General features: G+C 37.9%; 2 protein-coding genes across 5 annotated transcripts in view; one reads left to right on the top strand and one right to left on the bottom strand.

Moving 5' to 3' along the window:
• ANTXR2 (ANTXR cell adhesion molecule 2) overlaps positions 1 to 20189 on the bottom strand; it is a 233451-nt gene that overhangs the window by 179847 nt on the left and 33415 nt on the right. The gene's annotated exons all lie outside the window — the stretch shown is intronic.
• LOC106828071 (large ribosomal subunit protein eL21-like) lies at positions 13214 to 13742 on the top strand. Its single transcript, XM_044766212.2, has one exon. It carries the CDS (start codon positions 13239 to 13241, stop codon positions 13719 to 13721), a length of 483 nt encoding a protein of 160 aa, XP_044622147.1. The 5' UTR covers positions 13214 to 13238; the 3' UTR covers positions 13722 to 13742.

The following is a 20189-nucleotide window of genomic DNA, read 5'->3' as shown; positions in this document are numbered from 1 at the left end:
AGCTAATTAGCCTGTGAAAATACTCACAGAGAAGAAAATGGTACTCTCTAAGGAACGACCTAGGATAGTGATAGCAGGAACTATCTGCTACTGGATTTAAGTGTTTACAGGTGACTTTTACAAAATCTTTCTCATTAATATTATCTCACTTAATTCTCACAACTAAACATTATTATAATCCCATTTTATGAAGAAAGAACTAAGACAGACTAGTTAAACCCCTTGCTCCAGGTCACACAGGTAGCAAGCGGAAGAACAGGACCTGAGCCCAGGCCATGTGTCTGCAAATCCCACAGTCTTGTCAAAATAAAACCCTGGGCAGAGCAGAACGGGTCCGAAAACTAAAGGTCTACTGTATACACTAGTTAAACTAAAGGGGATTCCTGTGAAATATATGCTTTAATTTAATGTCTTTACTTTGGACAGCTTGCATAAGTTATGTTCCATTGATAGCAGCTCCCCCTTAGTTTAGATGTCAGCTGACCTACAAGTCAAACCAGGCCTGGTCTCTGTTTTGGGAAATAAAGCTTTATCGGAACAAATAGCCTCACCTATTTGTTTATGTATTGTCTAGGGCAGTCTCTGTGCTATAACAGCAGAGTTGAATACTTGCAACAGGGGCCACATGGTCCAGAAAGCCCAGAATGTTTATCTAGATCTTTCATAAAATGTTTGCTGACTCCTACTTTATATAATTTTTACTATTGTTCATCCTTAAAAATCTAGTAGACAAATGAGAACAGATCTTAGCCAGCAAAGTATAATTTCCTCAGAAGTAGACTGTGTCTATGCATGGCTGTCAAATTAACCATTCTACAATCGTTTTTGAAGAATATCAAGTGCCAATCACACTATAGCTGACTGATTCTACCCCAGGGTAGTCTAATTAGTTATTGAAAATCAATAGTACTGTAACAATTAAGGTTGTGGTCTAGTTATTTTAAACACATAAACTCAACTCATAAAGAAATTCCTGAATTTTCAGGTTTTTCAGCAGGGATTTTGCTAATACTGGCTAGTCTCCCCCCGATGAGTATTCATTGATTTGCTTAAGAAAGAAAATGTTGAAGAAATGTTTCTGTTTTACAAAGATTAAATCTGTTAGATGTTCACTGCCTTGTCTCAATAAAAACTAAACAATATGATGTGACAGATGTTTGAGAAACTCATGTACTAATTATACATCTCCATCTTTATTTTTATTTATTTATTTTTGCCAAGAAAGATTAACCCTGAGCTAACATCTCTTGCCAATCTTCCTCTTTTTCATGCTTGAGGAAGATTAGCCCTGAGCCAACAGCTATGCCAATCTTCCTCCATTTTATATGTGGGTTGCCACCACAGCATGGCTGATGAGTGGTGTAGGTCTCCTCCCAGGATCCGAATCCATGAACCTGGGCTGCTGAAGTGGAGCATGCAGAACTTAACCACTATGCCATGAAGCCAGCCCCACACATCTCCATCTTTAATTTCTCAACTCATGAAACTCTTGGTTCTGAGGAGCTGCTTTTTTTTCCCCTTTTTTCTGTCTCTGATGGACACCAAAGGATAGGTAATAAAATAGGTAATAGGTAATGTGAATATACCTATTCTTATACCTATTCTAATACACACACACTGACATTCAGCTTAAAAATCTAGAAATAAATACACAATCATTATTTCCCCCTTAAAAACAACTTAAATGAATACTACAAGAGTTTATTAAATTCTTTTTGGTGGTTCTACTTTCATCAGGAACTATCTTTTCAGGAAGCAAGTTTCATAAATCCACTCTCTGTTGAATCTACCAATTAAAAATTCCTTTGGTTTTTGTCTTTGTTTTACATCTTTTAGAGAGTTACCTGGTTTTCTTTTTTTTTTTTTTTTAAGATTTTTATGTTTTATTTATTTTTTTCCTTTTTCTCCCCAAAGCCCCCCAGCACATAGTTGTATATTCTTCATTGTTGGCCTTTCTAGCTGTGGCATGTGGGACGCCGCCTCAGTGTGGTCCGAAGAGTTACCTGGTTTTCACATACAAAATAGAATCCTTAAGGATTTTGAAGGTTTGGCTCTATTTTCTCTCAAACTTTGACATTCTGTATTGGAGTTTGTATCTTTTTAGTCTTTATTTATATGGCAGCATTGCCATTCTTCTTGGTTGTTTCAGATGTCTTACTCTTCCAGACTTTCTTTTTCATTATATTCTTGAATATAGTGATCAGAACTATAAACAAGAGTACATCTGTGCTATGATTTTCTGTAGGAGAAGCATAGTGTGTTTTATTTTTTCCCTTCCCTTCCTGGTGATTTTCAGAATTTTATCAGCCTTTAATAGATTCATCACTGTCCTCAGAGAAGAGTCTACCATGATCCCTGAGATGTAATGGATAGTTCCAAGCCCATTATTCTGCAAGTATTGTTTGGATTATTTTCTTCCTAAATGCATTGGCTCATTATCTTATCTTTGTCCTCTCTGAGGCTTATATGTCAAATTTCCATCCTCTAACGCAGCTTGATGAGGTCTTCCTGCAGTTTATCCCCATCAGTTTGGCATTTCATTAACCAAAAGAGCTTAGGGTCATTGGCAAACTTGGGAATTTCATTGTGAACACTTTCTTTTCCACATCGTTTACAAAGTTGTTAATAAGACCAGGCACTGAACCAATCCCTAATACTAAGTGGTGGAATAGATCACTAAAATAAACAATTTATGGAGAAGAATTAAACCCTACATTTGTTATTTCAGTGCAAAAGACCGTTTTGAATCAAGGTGATTTAGAAGACAGATGAATTAAATGAACTATTGTAGAAGGTGAGACAATAGTTGAGGAGACCCTTAACAATTCATAGTGAGACCCTGTAGGAAACTACTACCTTCTTTAACAAAAGACAATGAAGGAGAAAATCTCCCCAGTGGGTTGGAGATTCCTCTTGGAGATTCACTTATTCATAAACCACCATCAGACACAAGATGTGGATGCTATTGTCCTTTAACACTAAGGGCCAATTGTGAACACCAAATCTTTTATTTAATATCCATGAGCATGATGGAGAATGGACTAAAACATTTCAATAAGATTTTATTTAATACCAGAAGACAACAAAAGAAAAATATCCCAGAGAGAAACTTGAATCTGGACTATAAATTACGAATTTTTTTTTCTAAAGCTTAAGTTGCTTATCCTATCCAGATTCTGGCTGGCTTCCTAGAGAGACTCTCTTCAGCATCTACCACTCAATAACTTAAGCTTTCAAATTCAGTTCCTTCGCTGGGGACTTCCCTCTTTCCCTGTCAATAGCACCATGCAAGAGGGAATGCACCTTGTGATCTATTCAGCCCTAACTTCACTCTTGCAAAGTAAGTCACAAAAGGATAGTCATCACCTTGAAATCACAAGAGAATCCTAAGTTTTGTACCAGAGACACACACATACAAGATCAAGGTGGAGAAATTTCCTTACAAGGACTGATTTAATTAATTGTCAATTAATGTTATTTAAGAATTAATATCAATACACAATTATTACTCGAGTAATACACATTATTAACTCAAAGTCAGTGCAACATAAAGGAAATCTTGACTGGATCAATGGAGAGATATATAGATATAGGTAAAGATATAGATAGATCTATCTGACCGCTCTGGAATTTAGGACTCAAAGCAACTTAACATTAATTTATGAAAAAGCAAACAACTGTTTAGCCAGGTCAACAGTTAAAGTACTTGCTGATGGACTGAATGTAGTAAATAGTTGCTCTCTTTTGAATATTTTCTGAAGAATACTTGAAGCAGGCACTTGTAGAGCCCTGTGCCACATCCCCTCAGTTTGTCTTGAGTTTCAGCTAAAGCTATGGGAGACAAACCCTGTGCAGGCTGCAAATATCCCCATTCCCCTCAAGTCCTGCTGTATCGCTCCACTTTTCTTCATTCTACTTGCACAAGGGGCAGCCCACAAGTTGGAGTTAATTCTCCCAAGGACAACTCTCAATCAATTGAGGAAGAGATTTCACTAGACAAATGACTTGGCCTGGAGGGACAATTTTGAGTGCATTCTACATGGTTCCTTAGAGCATTCCCAATAGGACTGAGCGCCAGTTGCACATAGCAGAAACCAACCCAATAAGACACCCTTTGTAGACTTTCTCTCCTTCTCTGCCTCACTCTCCCAACCTCTAATCCCAATTCCTTCCCCAAACCCAGCCAAATAAACTAGCACCCAAAGTGCTTGTCTCATCTAAGCCTAGCATCTGTATATCAGATTTACCAACACACTTGTCATTGAACAATCAATTTTAATACCTAAAAAAAGCCAATTTGTCATAATAACAATTAGCAATGCTAATAGGCAGCATGAGTGTTACTAATAAACAAAAGGAAAATGACTTTTGTTCATGAAGAATGATTTTGTGAAGAAGTAAAATCACACAATGACTAAAAGTATATCATAGTTCTACCAAAGTTGTGGAAATATATGCCTGATTTATGAAAAATGCAAATCTAACTGTAGATATGAGGTTTGTGGAAGACGAACTACATTCATGACAACAAGTTACGTAACGTTCCAATTGTGATCATTTGTACGTAGCTATATACAAAAAAGGAAAAGTCTGTCAGGAAGTTTCAAACGATGTTTCCGCTTTCAAAGGACAATACTGGGGCAGGAATAATAGATAACATCCTTCTTTTCATAACCACATTTTGGACTAATTACAAGAAAAACAAAGAGGAATCAAGCAGACAGAAATCAAAATATTACCTTTATTACTTAGACTGGCTTACAGGTGAGGGGCTTTCCTCATCCGTACTCATTCAATCACAAGAAACAACTTACCACTACAGGCATCCCGAGTAGAGGGGCCTGCCCTTGTACAACTTACGTCAGGAGGAGTCAAACTGTGTGTGTGTTTTCTCTGTACAGCTAAATCTGCCATGAATGTCACTCTAATTCAATACTTCCACATGGAATGACGCTTTAGAAGTGAGGAAAAAGCAAAATATCCACCCCTAAGAGATTGGGAAGAAGTTTCTCTGGATCTGTCACTATCTAAAATATTATACAATCTCCTACCGCCATTGCCATTGTCTACTTCTAGTTTCTATGAGGAAAGAAAAGTATTTATTTGTTAAAGTGAAATTGAATATAACATGGGAGACTACAAAGTAAATATGGGGCACTATTATCTACCTAAAAAATCATTCAAGAATGAGTTATTCTTAATTCTTTCATTTGAATTAGAGTTCCTAGGCAGCCTGAAGTGCAAGGATTCCCAAGGGCAACCCTCAACCAAATGGAGACAGTCATTGGCTAAGAGCCTTGGCCTCCTGACCTTTGGAGAAAAAGTTCATTTGTATTCTACATGATTCTGCAGAGGATCTCCAGTAGGACTGGGCTTCAGTTACCCATGGCAATAACCAGTTCAATAACACACCCAATATCCAAGAAACTCTTATTTATTTTTGACCTATAGTTAATATTATCTAGTTTCAATAATTACCATTAAAAGACAATTCAGAAATTATCTGAGATACGAGTATGTGTTACTATGAAATGAAAGTATTTCATTGAAAGTCGTTAGAAGTCACTCTCATTTATAATGGGGGAAGGAAGCTTAAGGAGGTATGGACAGTTGACAGGCATTTAAAATTTTAGAAGTCCCTCAACTAATAGCCAATATCGATAGATTCTTTAAAATCTAAGGAGCTTTAGGACATCAAGAAGAATATTCTTAATACCCAATTTATTTATCCAATGAAAATACTAAATATGTAATAGTCTTTCAAGAATTAAAAATTAACATTCCTGTATATATCTACATTGTATTTACATAATTAATAAATCAACATTTCCCCAAACATCTGAACATTGACTCTAAATTTATTTGCTCAAACTATTCTAAAACTCGATTTAAATCTACTACTAATAGAATCTTTTATACTGTACTCTACTACTATTAGAATCTAACATAGTATATTAGAATCTACTATATTAGAAACTCTTAATGCCTTAAACTCCTTAAAAAATAGACAAAACATATCACAAAATAACAGTGATTTGAATTTATTACACTTACACTAAAACCAGTTAAATTTTTTCTGGTATTTAAAATCCTTATATTTTTTTTCTGTATTATCTCTATTCTTATAGGAATGCATGTTCTTATTCTCGTATATGGTTGGTTTACAATGAGTTTAGCGGACATATCTCCCTAGCAGAAATCTCAACTCACACAAATGAAAGAGTTCTCTTTCTAGCTCAGGTAGCAAACTCTGGATCATCTGCCAATACATTCCTGATTGGGACATGGAACAAGGATGCACCTAAACTTCATTTCTTTGGCATTATAAGTGTTAGCATATTAATTATCTATTGCCATGTAACAAATTACTCTGAAAATTAATGGCTTACAACAACACTATTTATTATCTCACAGCTTCTGTGAGTCAGGAATCTGGGCACAGCTCAACTGGGTCCTGTGGTTCAGGGTCTCTCACAAGGCTGCAATCAAGGAGTCATCCAAGGATGCAGTCATCACAAGGCTCAACTGAATGACCTCTCAAGCTTATTCATTTGGTTGTTGGTAGAATTCAGTTCCTCCTGGGCTATAGAACAGAGGACCTCAGTTCTTCATCAGCTGTTAGTAACTCCACAGGGCAGCTGGCTTCATCAGAGCCAGCAAGCCAATAAAGCCAGAGAGAGACAATGAAGGATGGAAGTCAGTCTTTCCAAAACCTAATCTAGGAAATGATGTCTCATCTCTTTGCTATATTCTGTTTGTTTGATGTGTTCATTTGAGTGTGGCCTGGCCCTCACTCAAGGGGAGTGGATTACACAAGGATGTGAATACTAAGAAAGGAATATCTTAGAAAACTGCCTAAAACAATTGGAAATGTATTGATATCTTAGTTTTTTCTCACTATAATCAGTAAAGCCATCTAGAAGTCTCATTGCCTAGCTAAAGAGTAAATTACGTGAAGGTAAATCTCCTTTGCAGGATACTTGGCCACTGTGTCATCTCAGTATACATGGTAAAGCCTTTTGCTACTTGGTGATTATGCATGACAACTGGTCATACACCAGTATTAGGGGTAACCACCAGTGCTGATCATTTGTTTTACTCACTGTTCTCTGTATTCACTATTCTCTATTTACTCAGAGAAACAAGAATAACCATAATTTATAAAATTCATATGCTTAATAGAAGGAACAAAGCTTTCCCCTACTTATTAAAACAAATTAAAAATATAATCCTATTCTGCTATATTCTCTTCCTTTTTTGTTTTCAAACTTTCCATAGTTCGGACTTTTTTCTTTTTGGCATGTCATTATGAATTCATAGGCTTTCATACATTCAACTTATGTCAATTAAAAATAATCATTATTGGGTTTTGATGCTCAAATTTTAATAACTTGAACTAGATATGTTCTTTACCCTTTTAGTCTTTACCCCCTAACATTCTTAAAAACATCTTTGCTCTCTGACAAAAACTGTATGTTTCAGACCTGCTGTTTCCAATCCTAACTTTATCCTACTTTAGGTCACTGAAACATCTGCCCTCTAAGGAGATGTATTTCCCTTCAGTTGAAAATAGTATCAGAAACAAAATTCTAAGCATTAGGGGTATACAGGTTTATGCTGTTGGAGGAATGAGTGCTAATACTGTTATTAAATTTTAGAGAAAGATATGGAAAAAAATCCCTTTTGAGAGTCAAGCTTCAAATTTATTTTTCTAATTTAACATGTTGTTTTATCCTACTTTTTTCAAAATAAGGTTTTGCAAACCACTAAGAATTTTTACCACACAAAAGGCAATCAGGTAAGCAAATCTCACCATTCAGTTTCCTAAAGAGGCAATGAAGAGCTTCCTAATTTAGCCTGAGCAACCCAGGTCCACAGAATTGTAAGAATTCAAACTCATTTCTGGTCAATAAACATTATTGAGCAATCATTATGTGCATCCTCTCTCTTTCTCATAATTTTGTGCATTCCATTTTTTTCTCTGATTTGGCAGCTTCTCAGTGATCTATTGTACAAATGCTTTGCACTCCAAACCCTTGCCTTCTTAAAACTGCTTTTAAGTGAAAAAAGAAGTCCATACAAAACTTCTCCATGCCCACAAACTACTGCTGGTGCTGCAGAAGCACATCCACTCTCTCTAACTCTTCTCCTCAATACAAACTAGCGTTCTGACTTTCTGTCATTTCTACCATCTCTTTTACCAACCACCATCCTGCTACTCATTCTACACTTTAAAAGATGTACATTGTTATGTGAACAGAAGCTAGAATAAAATACATATGCATTCACATACATGTATGAGTGTGCGTGTTTGTGTATAATGTTTTGGGGGCAAACATTGCTGTTTGGCTGACTTAATATCCACTTCCACCCCTCTCCTCTCTTGCTGCTTTCCATTGTGGTGGGTAGGAAAACTAAATTCTTGAATAGTCCAGGACACTAGGAATAGTCCTAATAATATAATTAGACCATGTGTCACAGTTCTGGACAATGAGATGGGAGTTGTTAAATCTACATGCAACTGAATCTTTGTCTTAGAATATTCTTCTAGAGGAACTCAAACTAAGACAGCAATAAGATGGTAGTAAATCCTACAGTACCATAGCAACACAATAAGAGTCTTATCTATGGTGAATTGGGATGGGAGTCATGTGGAAGAGGATTTACTTGTGCATATGCAACATCTCTGAGATTTGAGAGGCAAGGGGATAGGGAATGTGTTTGGGTGTTATTGAGCCACCAAAGTGATGAAGGAAGAAAATCATAAGGTTGTATCAGGCAACTATCAACTCAAAACATAGTGTGAAAGTCATTGGTCTGTTATGGCAGTATTTAAAGAGACCCTCATCCTCAGCAGCCAGAAGGCAAACTGTGCTGAAAATCAGGTTGTGGATCCTATGGGAAAAGTAGCAGTTACAAGCGAAAGTTGAATTTACAATCCCATGGCAAGTCCCTATGCTAAATTCATGGCCCTGATAGGGAAGAAGGGGATCTAAAACCCAGAAAAAGAATATCTGGGTGTATACACATAAGAACTTTGAACCATTAAATCTAAAACTCTGTAGCAGAAGAGGCTCTTTTCTTTTTGGTAGAGGATCATAGCCTCTCCTTGCCTGGAGACGTGAAAAGTCCTCACCTAAGGCAGATGCCCCACACAATGATACTGCCTTCCTCAAGATCTGCCCGCACTTCTGCTCATGGCTTCTAGATAAGTGGCTCTTAAACTTTAACATGCATCAGCATCACTTGTAGTGCTCATTAAATCATAGATTACCGGGCTCCCACCTCCACAGTTTCTGATTCAGTTGGTCTGGGATGAGACTTGGGAACTTGATTTTCTAACAAATTCCCAGGTGATGCTAATACTGCTGGTCTGGAGAACCACTTTTCAGAACCACTGTTTTAAAACAATAATCAGGAACAACTCTCAGCCCAGCCCAGACTAGGGAAGTATTGTCTCTACTGGGAAGAAAGGTTATTTACCAAAATAGCTACTGACCCTGACTAATTTGTACCAGTAGGAACCAAGTGAACATGCCCAAGAATGGATCTGAGAGTATAGGATTGGGGAGGAGATATAAAGCATTTTTTAATTTGTCGATTACTCTCCCATGACTCAGGGCACTGGGAACAAAGATGCTTTGAGCCAATCCTAACATGCTGCTGGGATAGCCCCCTGAAATGTGGAGATGATAGTGGCCTACAGTAAATGAGATAGAATTGCCTGAGCAAAGCATTGATGATGGAGTCAAAATGATCAGAGAAATGAACATGTTAAAGTGGATTTATTACACATGACCAGAGAACACATAAGCCTATGTTCCTCAGGGGAGCCCAAGGATACTCCCTTTATTAAAGCAATAAGGAAGGCACCAGGATCATTGAGATGAGGTGGGTGTCCTCTTTAGGTCAGAGATGACAACAGGGCATGCTCTTATGCAACTGAGTCCCCTAGTTTCAACGGGAAAATAGGATTCCAAAATAAGAGAGGTCAGGTGGTAGCATTTGACTTCCTGAAGAGAGATGGACATAGCCAGCCAACTGGAATGGAATGGACAAAGGCTGGAGTGACTTTGGGGTCCTCACCCACAGAAACCATATGACAATAGCTAATAGACCTTACAGTTACAAGAGGCAAACTTAACAGATAATATGAATGTTGCTTCACCTGTATAACCAAAAACAGATCAAGAGCAAGTAAACAGAAAGTTGGTGTCAGCCACTGCAATTAAATGTCATGATCCTTCATTCACTTTCCAGATCTTGCCCAGTTCTCAGACCCAGAGTCTATTGATCAAAGGGAAAGTCAATCTCCTTGAGGAAGGAGCCCACACACTACAAGTATATACAATAATGATCCCCCTTATACTTCCCCAGAGTGACCTATAACCACTTACAAGAGAAATTTTACACTGATAAAAATGGAATACCCAAATATTTACAGGGTTCTTGGATACAAGACTGAGATAATAATAACACAATGCAAACATTTTATAATGAAGTCAGTAAGCCACATGACCCCTGGATCTCCTATCCGACCATACACAGCATCATTCAGAAACTGCAAGCCAGATAGAACATTGGAATGACCTCTTAAAGATGAAGCCAATTGTTGGCTAGGGTTGACACCTTGCAACACTAGGGGCTTTCCTTCAAAATGGGCTATATACTTTGAATTCACCACCAAGAGATGGAAGTAGGAATAGCCTCTCACACCATTATTCCTGGTGACTCATTTGAGGGAACTGTGTTTCCCATTCCACAATTTTAAGCTCTACAGAACTAGAGTTCATGATTCCCTAGGGGTGAATCCTTCTACCAGGAGATATAGTAAGTTTTCCAATAAACCTAAAGCCACAGCTGCCACTTAGTTGTTTCTGGCAGAGAAAAGTTAATATTCTACCTGATTATCAATCTCAATCACTATACTGGCTAATATCAAATCGGAGAAGTATGTCTGGAATTCAGGAAATTCACTGAAGCATCTCATAGTGCCTATATGCCTGATGGTAACCACAAATGGAAAAAGTAGAAAATTTACAGCAACCACAGCCAGACAAAGGCATAGCAACTAGGGGCTCAGACTCCTCAGGGGTGAAGATTTGGGATACTTGAGTGAGCAATCCAGATGAGTAGAAGTGCCAGCCATGGGTGAGAAGAATCTATGATGTGTAATAGAGGAGAAAAATACATGACTTTCACTTACCACACTATTAACTACAGAAGTGGGGCCTGTAATTTGTCCCAATAGCCCTCTTCTGTTAAATAGTTTATTTGCGTTTTTTGTGTTCTTTCATTTTTTTGAAGCTATAACCAGCGACAAACTTGAAGAACCAGTGACAGAACAGAGTAAACTCATCATGCATCACGAGTGTATCTAAGTGGTGCCAGGAGTAGACTATAGCAGACGCTGTTGATGCCCCAGCCATACCCTCTCAGCCTTTACCATCTGTGCGTGCCAGCCTGACTTTCAACTGAAGCACCTTTATCTCTTTGCCTGATGGCTTTCTCTGGCCATCAAAGCCTGCTCTGCCTCTACATACAGCAGACAGAGAGTTTTTGAAAATGAATGCCCCACAAGATCAACCCTCAACCAATGACTGGTGGCCATGGTACATAAATACCCCAACTCCCTGCTCCCTTGGGTGGGGTAACTCTGAGGCTTATGTTCTACTGTCTTTCAAACCACATCATAAGGTGCTTGATAATGCACTCTTTTTTGGCCTTCCTCCTTTCCTGGTTGCACTTCCCCACTCCCCTACTAGTGTCTCGATAGATCCTCTCCCAAATACGTCCCAAATATTTGATTCTGGGAAGGAATGCACATTAAGATATACAAGTAAGCAGAATGGGAAGTAAATTTGGAAATCTAGGAGATCATCACCTCAGCTGCTCATCATCGACACCAGATATCTGATGGAGATTAGAAACTGTGATGCAACACAGGCACAAAAGAGAGTAAAGAACAGCACCTTCTGAATCTTTTTCTTTGAGGTTTGCAAGAGACTTAGAAATTCTAATGTGAAGTAACTGAGTCGAGAACCAGAAGGTCTGCTAATGGGAGATGAGAAATGAGGTGGCATCACTATTGAAACTGCTGAGGATCAGCAATTCCACGAAGAGTTACAGTGAAGTCACTTCTGTAAGTGGAGGATCACCGTGCCCTGGCCACACCAGCAGACTGGACCCAAAGTTTCATTAGCCTCAGCCTTCTACAGGTGATTCCATAAGGATGCCCATGATGAGGAGGGAAAGGGGGCATTGCCCAGAACCCAGGGAAAACCCAAAGCCCCACATAGATAAATCTCCTCTTTTCCTGCGACCATGAGGACACATAATTCTCTTGAATCCATATATCATCTTTCAAGTAGGATAGGAGAGAGCTGAATTTTGGAAGGTCTGATTATTTATGTAATGTGGAACTGTTTTAAACCAAGAGGATGAGATAATTTTAACTGGCTAGTTTAAATTCTGCCAAGGCACAATCCACACTAGCCAGCAAAGAAGGGCTCAAGAGGAAGATTTTTATGTTAATGTCTCCCCCACTATATGGATTTAATGTCTTCAAATAGTAACTGAATCCACACTTTCCCTCATTTATTAAGGGAAAAATGCCTTTAATATCTAATTTCTAAAATATGCAGCCTGGAATACATCAGGAAGTACTTGAATACACTTACATTTTCCACTGATTTGGAGAAAGAGAGAGGCAGTGCCTCAGCACAGCAGGCTACACAGACAGGAGAGTCCTTGTATGCAGCCAGCCACACCAACCTGAGACCAGGAAAGAAGTGAGACTGTGTATTAAATTATGCTGGAGGGGGCCAGCCCCCATGGCCCAGTGGTTCAGTTCTCATGCTCTGCTTCAGCGACCCAGGGTTTCGCCAGTTCAGATCCTGGGTGCAGACATGGCGCGGCTTATCAAACCATGCTGAGGCGGCGTCCCACATACCACAACCAGAATATACAACTATGTACTAGGGGGTTTGGGGGAGAAGAAGAAAAAAAAAAAAGGATGCTGGACTTCAGGGAACCTGAAAGGGCCAACAGGCCAAAAGGCAAATAGCAAGCGTCTGTCCCTTCTACTTCTCTCTGCAAACTCTCGTCCTCCCACTTCCCCCATAACTGTACCATATCTTCCCTTAATTCATAACTCAACCACTCTGAACCAAAATGCCATTAAGAAAGGTAATCCCACCCTTTCGGCCGGCGCCACCATCTTCCAGTAATTCGCCAAAATGACCAACACAAAGGGAAAGAGGAAAGGCACCCCCTATATGCTCTCTAGGCCATTTAGAAAACATGGAGTTGTTCCTTTGGCCACATACATGCGAATCTACAAGAAAGGTGATATTGTAGACATCAAGGGAATGGGCACTGTTCAAAAAGGAATGCCCCACAAATGTTACCATGGCAAAACTGGAAGAGTCTACAATGTTACCCAGCATGCTGTTGGCATTGTTGTAAACAAACAAGTAAAGGGCAAGATTCTTGCCAAAAGAATTAATGTACGTATTGAGCATATTAAGCATTCTAAGAGCCGGGATAGCTTCCTGAAACGTGTGAAGGAAAATGATCAGAAAAAGAAGGAAGCCAAAGAGAAGGGTACTTGGGTTCAACTGAAGCGCCAGCCTGCTCCACCCAGAGAAGCACACTTTGTGAGAACCAATGGAAAGAAGCCTGAGCTGCTGGAACCCATTCCCTATGAATTCATGGCATGATACTGAAAGAAAATAAAAGACCTCTGCCGTGTAAAAAAAAAAAAGAAAGAAAGGTAATCCCACACAAAGAGAGTCTATAGACACCTTAGACCTGAAGAAGTTCATTCCAAGGAAAAAGAATGTTTACGTATTTTTTTAAAAACTCTATGAAATGGGTCCTAACACCAAAATCCAAAAAAGAGTAATGTAGGGATCTCAGAGTCTAACTCGCCCACACAACTGTTAGCCTGAGCTTCAAACCCGTGTAGGTATTAATCAAGACGCCTTAAATCACAACTCTGTAGAGTACTTCATAAAGTGCCACATAAACAAGAAAACTATTGTTGCCAATCTAAAACAGAAAAGTCAATACAACACATGAAATTTCTTTTACAGACTCAGTCTGATAATTAGTATGGGAAAAAGAAAAGTGAGGATTAGGCCTTCCATATGGCCGGGAAGTGGGGAATGTTGATGAGGAATCAGGGTACCACTACAGCCTCTGTCCAGAACAGCAGCAAATAAAAGTCATTATCACCCAGCTTTGAGATCAGATGGCCTTGGATTTTCATCCCAGCTCTGTCACCTGCTACCTGTGCAATCTTGAGCAATTTATTTAACCTTTCTGAGAATTAATTGAATGTTGTGCAGATTAACTGAGATCATATAAAGGTTTAAGAACATCATAGATGCCCAATAACTATTCATTTTTCCACTTCACTCAAACTCCCTCCCCCCATCTAGGAGAGAGAAGGAGTGGAACCTTGGGTAAATAAGACTGAAAAAAGCAGAAATCCAGGGAAAAGTGTAGAAAGAGTAAAAGACAAAATACTTGACAGAAGGATCCTCGACTTTCTAGCAAATGCATTCTGATAAATCCAAGTAAATTTTTATGTTTAGGAGCCGGCCTTGTGGCCGACTTGTTAAGTTGGTGCGCTCTGCTTCAGCGGGCCAGGGTTTCACCAGCTGGGATCCTGGACGTGGACATGGCCCTGCTCATCAGGCCATGCTGAGGCAGCGTCCCACATAGCACAAACCAGAGGTGCTCACAACTAGAATATACAACTATGCACTGGGGGACTTTGGGAGAAGAATAAAAAAAAAAAGAAAAGAAGATTGGCAACAGTTGTCAGCTCAGGTGCCAATCTTTAAAAAAAAAAAAATTTATGTTTAGTCCAAGCAGCCAACTATTCACATCATTATGACATCTGCTAGGTTATCTCTAGCCTCCTCAACATCCTCTGGAGTCCATCTGAGATCAGTGGCCAATCTGGGAACCTGATGAAATGATGATGCCCAGGCCCCATGCCCAGAGGTTCTGATTCAAAATATCCTGCATTTTCACAAAAGAGGCTAATATTTTGAGATAACAACTGAGGTTTCTCTCCCCATTTATCACCCATATCACTAACTTTTCTTGTTGTTCTTTCCCTATTCAGTCCGAAGTAGCATTACCTCATGACAAAAAACAAAAAGAACAAGAATCTAATTATTGGTTTTCAACAGAAATTTTAATTCCACAGAGCCCACAACTTTGAAAGGCAAGAAAAGGCTTATTTTGAAGAGCAAAATCCAAGGATTATGCCATAGACAATGGATTTGGGGCAGAGTCAGATAACATCCCATTTCCCCACCCACCACCACCCCAGGAATAGATGGAGCCTGCCCAACCAGAGCAAAAGGAACCTTGCAGAGGGAGAACAGAATTACGTGTGAATGTGAAACTCCTGGCCAGTAAAGATCAAGAAGTTAAGAGGACAGTTAAGACCAAACACTGATGCCATGGAATCATTGAAAACATAACTTTGGAACTTAGACACAACCTCAGGAAAAGAAAGTGGAGCAGAAGTCTGAATTTGAATAAATTTAAACCTACAACAAGATAATCCATGAATTCCTGGGTTTAACTGAATGTCAGTAGATTAATATTTTTGTCCTCAATTGGGAACAGTGGCTCTAGGCAGAAATTATATTCAGTTATATGAAAATTTTATGAAAGTTATACTTTTCCACATATTTTGGAAATTGTACTACATACTACAGTTTAAAAAGCTACACAGTTACTTCTGATGCCTGTGGCCTGCAAAGCACACTCAGAAATATTGTGAGCTCTACTGAGTAATTCTAGATCCTCCTCGGTACAGATCTTCAGCCTCTTCTGTAAAATGGTACCTACCTACATAGGGTTAAGGTAAGGACTTAATGAAATAATACCTGTTATTTGGAATATAGTAAGCTATCAATAACTATTATTTGTTATCAGCAGAGAAACATTTCTTACTCTCTCCTGATATTTTCTTCCATATTAAGAGACCTTAATTAGTGTAAATGCTAGTGTCTTTTACACAACTTTATTCTAATTGCCCCAGGAAGTGGAATGACTTTCCTGATTAGTAGATTTTGGAACAATAAACTGAAGTGTTGTCAGCTCAGTTCCTTCCTGCTTCCTCCTGGGAATCTATTGCTAGTGGCCTTCCACTGGGAACAAGCCACTCATTACTCCTCAAGATACAGACTCTGTCCCTATAGTGAAGCTCCCCATGGTCCAGCATTATCTGTACATGGGCAATTCTACTCACCCTGGCTTCAGTTAGCAGGCTTATTTAGCCTTCACACATCTAATTTGACTTTTCTAGGCAACAAGGGTTCTATTTTGGCCTATATGTACAATCCTTTGTATTAAGTATGCTTGTTCAAAAATTGGGTAGTGAAGAAGACTGCTATTTAGTGAGTTCCTAAGGAATCCCAGCACTTATTTTAAATGGGATAAGTAATATCCATACAATTGACCAAAAATGTCTTAGTTTTTACATTCATTGACCCAGACACTTTATCTATGTATTTTTAGATAAAATACATAGAAGTATATATGCATAAGAATTTTCATAATATTTATGAATACAGATTTTTGTGATTGGAAAAGTGTAAATATCCAACAACAGGTAACTAGTTAAATTATGGTATATCCATAAAATGGAATACTCTGCAGACATTACAAATAATATTATAGACTTCAATTTCTGACCAGATGAAATCACAGAGACTAGATTTACTTTCCCACTTTAAACAACTAAAAACATGGACAAATATATGAAGAAGCCATTTCAGACATGGGACAAGAAGTAGCACAGGGCAGTGATCCCTAAGAAATGGGAAACAAATAAATTAAACCCTACATTTTCACCAGCTTACTGCTTGGAGACAATATCCAGTACACAGAACAAGAAGGAAGAGCCCAAACAAAAATCATCAGTCTATCCTAGTTGAGGAGATAGAGAGACAGTTCAAGGCAGCTATAATTTGCAGGGTAAAGTAGTGAAGAAGAGGGAGCTTTATATAGAAAGAGCTCCATAGATCTACCAACAGAGTCTTTGGCAGAGAAAACTGCAAGATGGGGTCGCAGGATGGGGGTACCAAAGAGGAATAGGAAAAACAATTCTGGAGCTCACACAAGGCCAGAAATAGTTTGCCTTACCAGTCAGAGTGGAAAGATCTCATAACACGTGGTTATCATATGGAATTCTCAGAAGGTCATCACCTTAATAGTGGGGCTAAATTAGTCCCAGACTAAAGGATTCTCTATACTTACAAACAAAAATCAAACCTTGAAAGCATACAACTGATTAACTGTGTACCTGGACAAAATCTAACATTATTTAAAAGAATAAATCAAAACCCATCAACCAACACAATAAATTCGCCAACCAACAACAAAATCAACCAACAACATAAATTCACAATGTCTGGCCTCTAACCAAAAATTACAAGACATGCACATAAACAAAAAAATATGACACATAACCAGAATAAAAATCAAACAATATAGAAACACACATAAAAGTGACATAAATGATGGAACTAGCAGTTAGGAATATTAAAACAGTTAACATGAAAAACTCCATATATTTAAGAAGATAAAGGAAAACATGACCATGATGAGGAGAGAAATGGGAGGTACATATAAAAAAAATTGTACTTATAGAGATGTAAAAATACCATATCTTAAAAGCAAAAACACACGGAATGGGATCAACTGCTGCTTAGACATTAGAGAAGAAAGTACCAGTGAATTTACAGACATAACATTATTAATTTTCCAAAATGAAAGAAAAAAGGAAAAAATACTAAAAAACAAGTGGGCAGAGCTTTAGTAATCTGGTCAAACATACAAGTGAATAGAGCCCCAAAAGGAGAGAAGGAGCTGGAGACAGAAAACAATATTTGAAAAAATAATGGATGAAAAATTTCCAAATTTGATGAAAACACCAAACCTACAAATCCAACAAACTAAATGAACCCAAAGCAGGACAAATTTGAAGAAAAACATGGTAAAACATAATACAGTCATGTGCTGCATAACAACCTTTTGCTTCATGATGGACCTCATATAGGATGGTGGTCCCATAAGATTAGTACCATATAGACTAGGTGTGTAGTAGGCTATACCATCTAGGTTTGTGTAAGTACATTTTATGATGTTTGCACAATGACAAAATCACCTAACAATGCATTTCTCAGAACGGATCTTGATCATTAAGCAACACATGACTAATAAAATTGCTGAAATGAACATTTCAATAGATGCAAAACAATTGGTTGATAAATTCAACACCCATTTATGATAAAACTCTATATAAACTATAGCTAGAAAGGAACTTCTGCAACTCAAAAGATATCTATAAAAAATCTAAAAAACATAATACTTAGTGGTGAATGATTGGTTACTACCTATAAGTTTTGGAATAAGGCAAGGATGATCACTCTCAGCACTTTTATTCAACATTGCCCTGGAGATCTTAGCCAGTAAAATAAGGCAATTAAAAAATGAAAACCACCCATGTTGGAAAGGAAGAAATGAAAAAAATTTTTTTTCATAGAGGACACATGGTCTATGTAGAAAATCCTAAGGAATCTACAAAAACATATTAGTTCTAAAAAACATCTACAAAATCAATCTACAAAAAAAAATAGGTGAACTAAGCAAAGTCACAGGATACAAAGTCAATTTACATTTATCAATTTTATTTCCATATTCTAACAATCTGAAATTAGGAAAATAATACTCTTACAATAGTATCCAGAGTTACAAACTTCTTAGGGATAAACCTGACAAAAAAATGTGCAAGGCTTGTACACAGAAAACTATAGAACACTGCTGAAATTTTAAAAGACCTAAATAATTAGAGAGATATACTATATTCATAGACTAGAAGATTCAGTATGTTTAGATTTCAATTTTCCTCAAATTGATCTCAATGTTCAATTGAATCCCAATCAATATCTCAGCAGTCTTCTCTGTTTAAATTGACAATTTCTATTTCTAATAGAATGTGTGTGTTCATGCAAAGGAAGTAGAATAACCAAAACAATTCTGAAAAAACTCTCCATAGCAGAGAGAAAGCATGCTCCATAAGATTTGGTAAGAATCTGTGTAGGAATCTTCCGAGAATGACTCAAAGTTCTTTTCAGCGATTATTCATCATAACCAAGGCATCCGACTCCAGAAAATGCATAGCTGATAATTGATACTGGCTTGATTAGCAATGCTGAGACCTGAAACTAACGCTCAGTTTGTGAATTCTCTCAGAGTTTCTTAATAATCCTGACAGTTACAAAGAATTTTTAAATAAATTTTTATTATAAGAGAACTAATATTTAGTGCTGAGTATTATGGTTAAGAGAACACAATCTAAAGTCAAATTGTGATTAAATCCTAATTTCACCATATACTTGGACGCATTACTCTTACCTTAATAAAGATACTAATACCTGGTTTCCTCATATATAAAATGGGAAATATGATGACATCTGTCATAGAGTGTTAGAGAGGACTAGAATGAGGAGTTATATGTAAAATGTGCATTTCTCAGTTGATAAGCAATAGACTCCCTGCATTATAGACCAGAGCAAGGAAGAGCAAACAGACACACAATCAGCACTAAAAGGAGCATGGATCTTTGGAGGACAGTTAGCCATCTCAGCCACACTTCTTACATGAGATAAACAAAACAGATAATAATTATGTAGACCTTAGTGAACAGAGACTGCATCCTGCTACAATAGGAAAAGGATAGTACAGTTGAGCAGTCATATAACAAGTTATACCAAACACATTGAAAGAATGAATGGTCCTCTCTAAGTCTGACAAAGCCGAGGTGGATTTACCATGAAGCTAACGAATTTTAGCTTCAAGCTCCTTCACTTGCACGAGCCCCCACCAAGGTCCTGGGAGAAGGACTTCCCATTTCCCTCTGCCCTCAGCCTCTGGCAACTACTATTTACTCTCTGTTTCTCTGACTTTGACTATTTTAGATACCTCATAAGAGGAATCATGAAGTTATTTGTCCTTCTGTGACTGGCTAATTTCACTTAGAGTAATATCCTCCAGGTTCATCCATGTTGTCACATATGGCAGGATTTCCTTTCTTTTTGAGGCTGAATAATATTCCGTTGTATATATATACCACATTTCCTATCCATTCTTCTGTC

The sequence above is a fragment of the Equus asinus genome, chromosome 3, assembly GCF_041296235.1.
Source record: "Equus asinus isolate D_3611 breed Donkey chromosome 3, EquAss-T2T_v2, whole genome shotgun sequence".
NCBI lineage: Eukaryota > Metazoa > Chordata > Mammalia > Perissodactyla > Equidae > Equus > Equus asinus.
The sequence above is the reverse complement of the archived record's forward strand: the minus strand, read 5'-3'. Positions and strand labels throughout refer to the sequence as shown.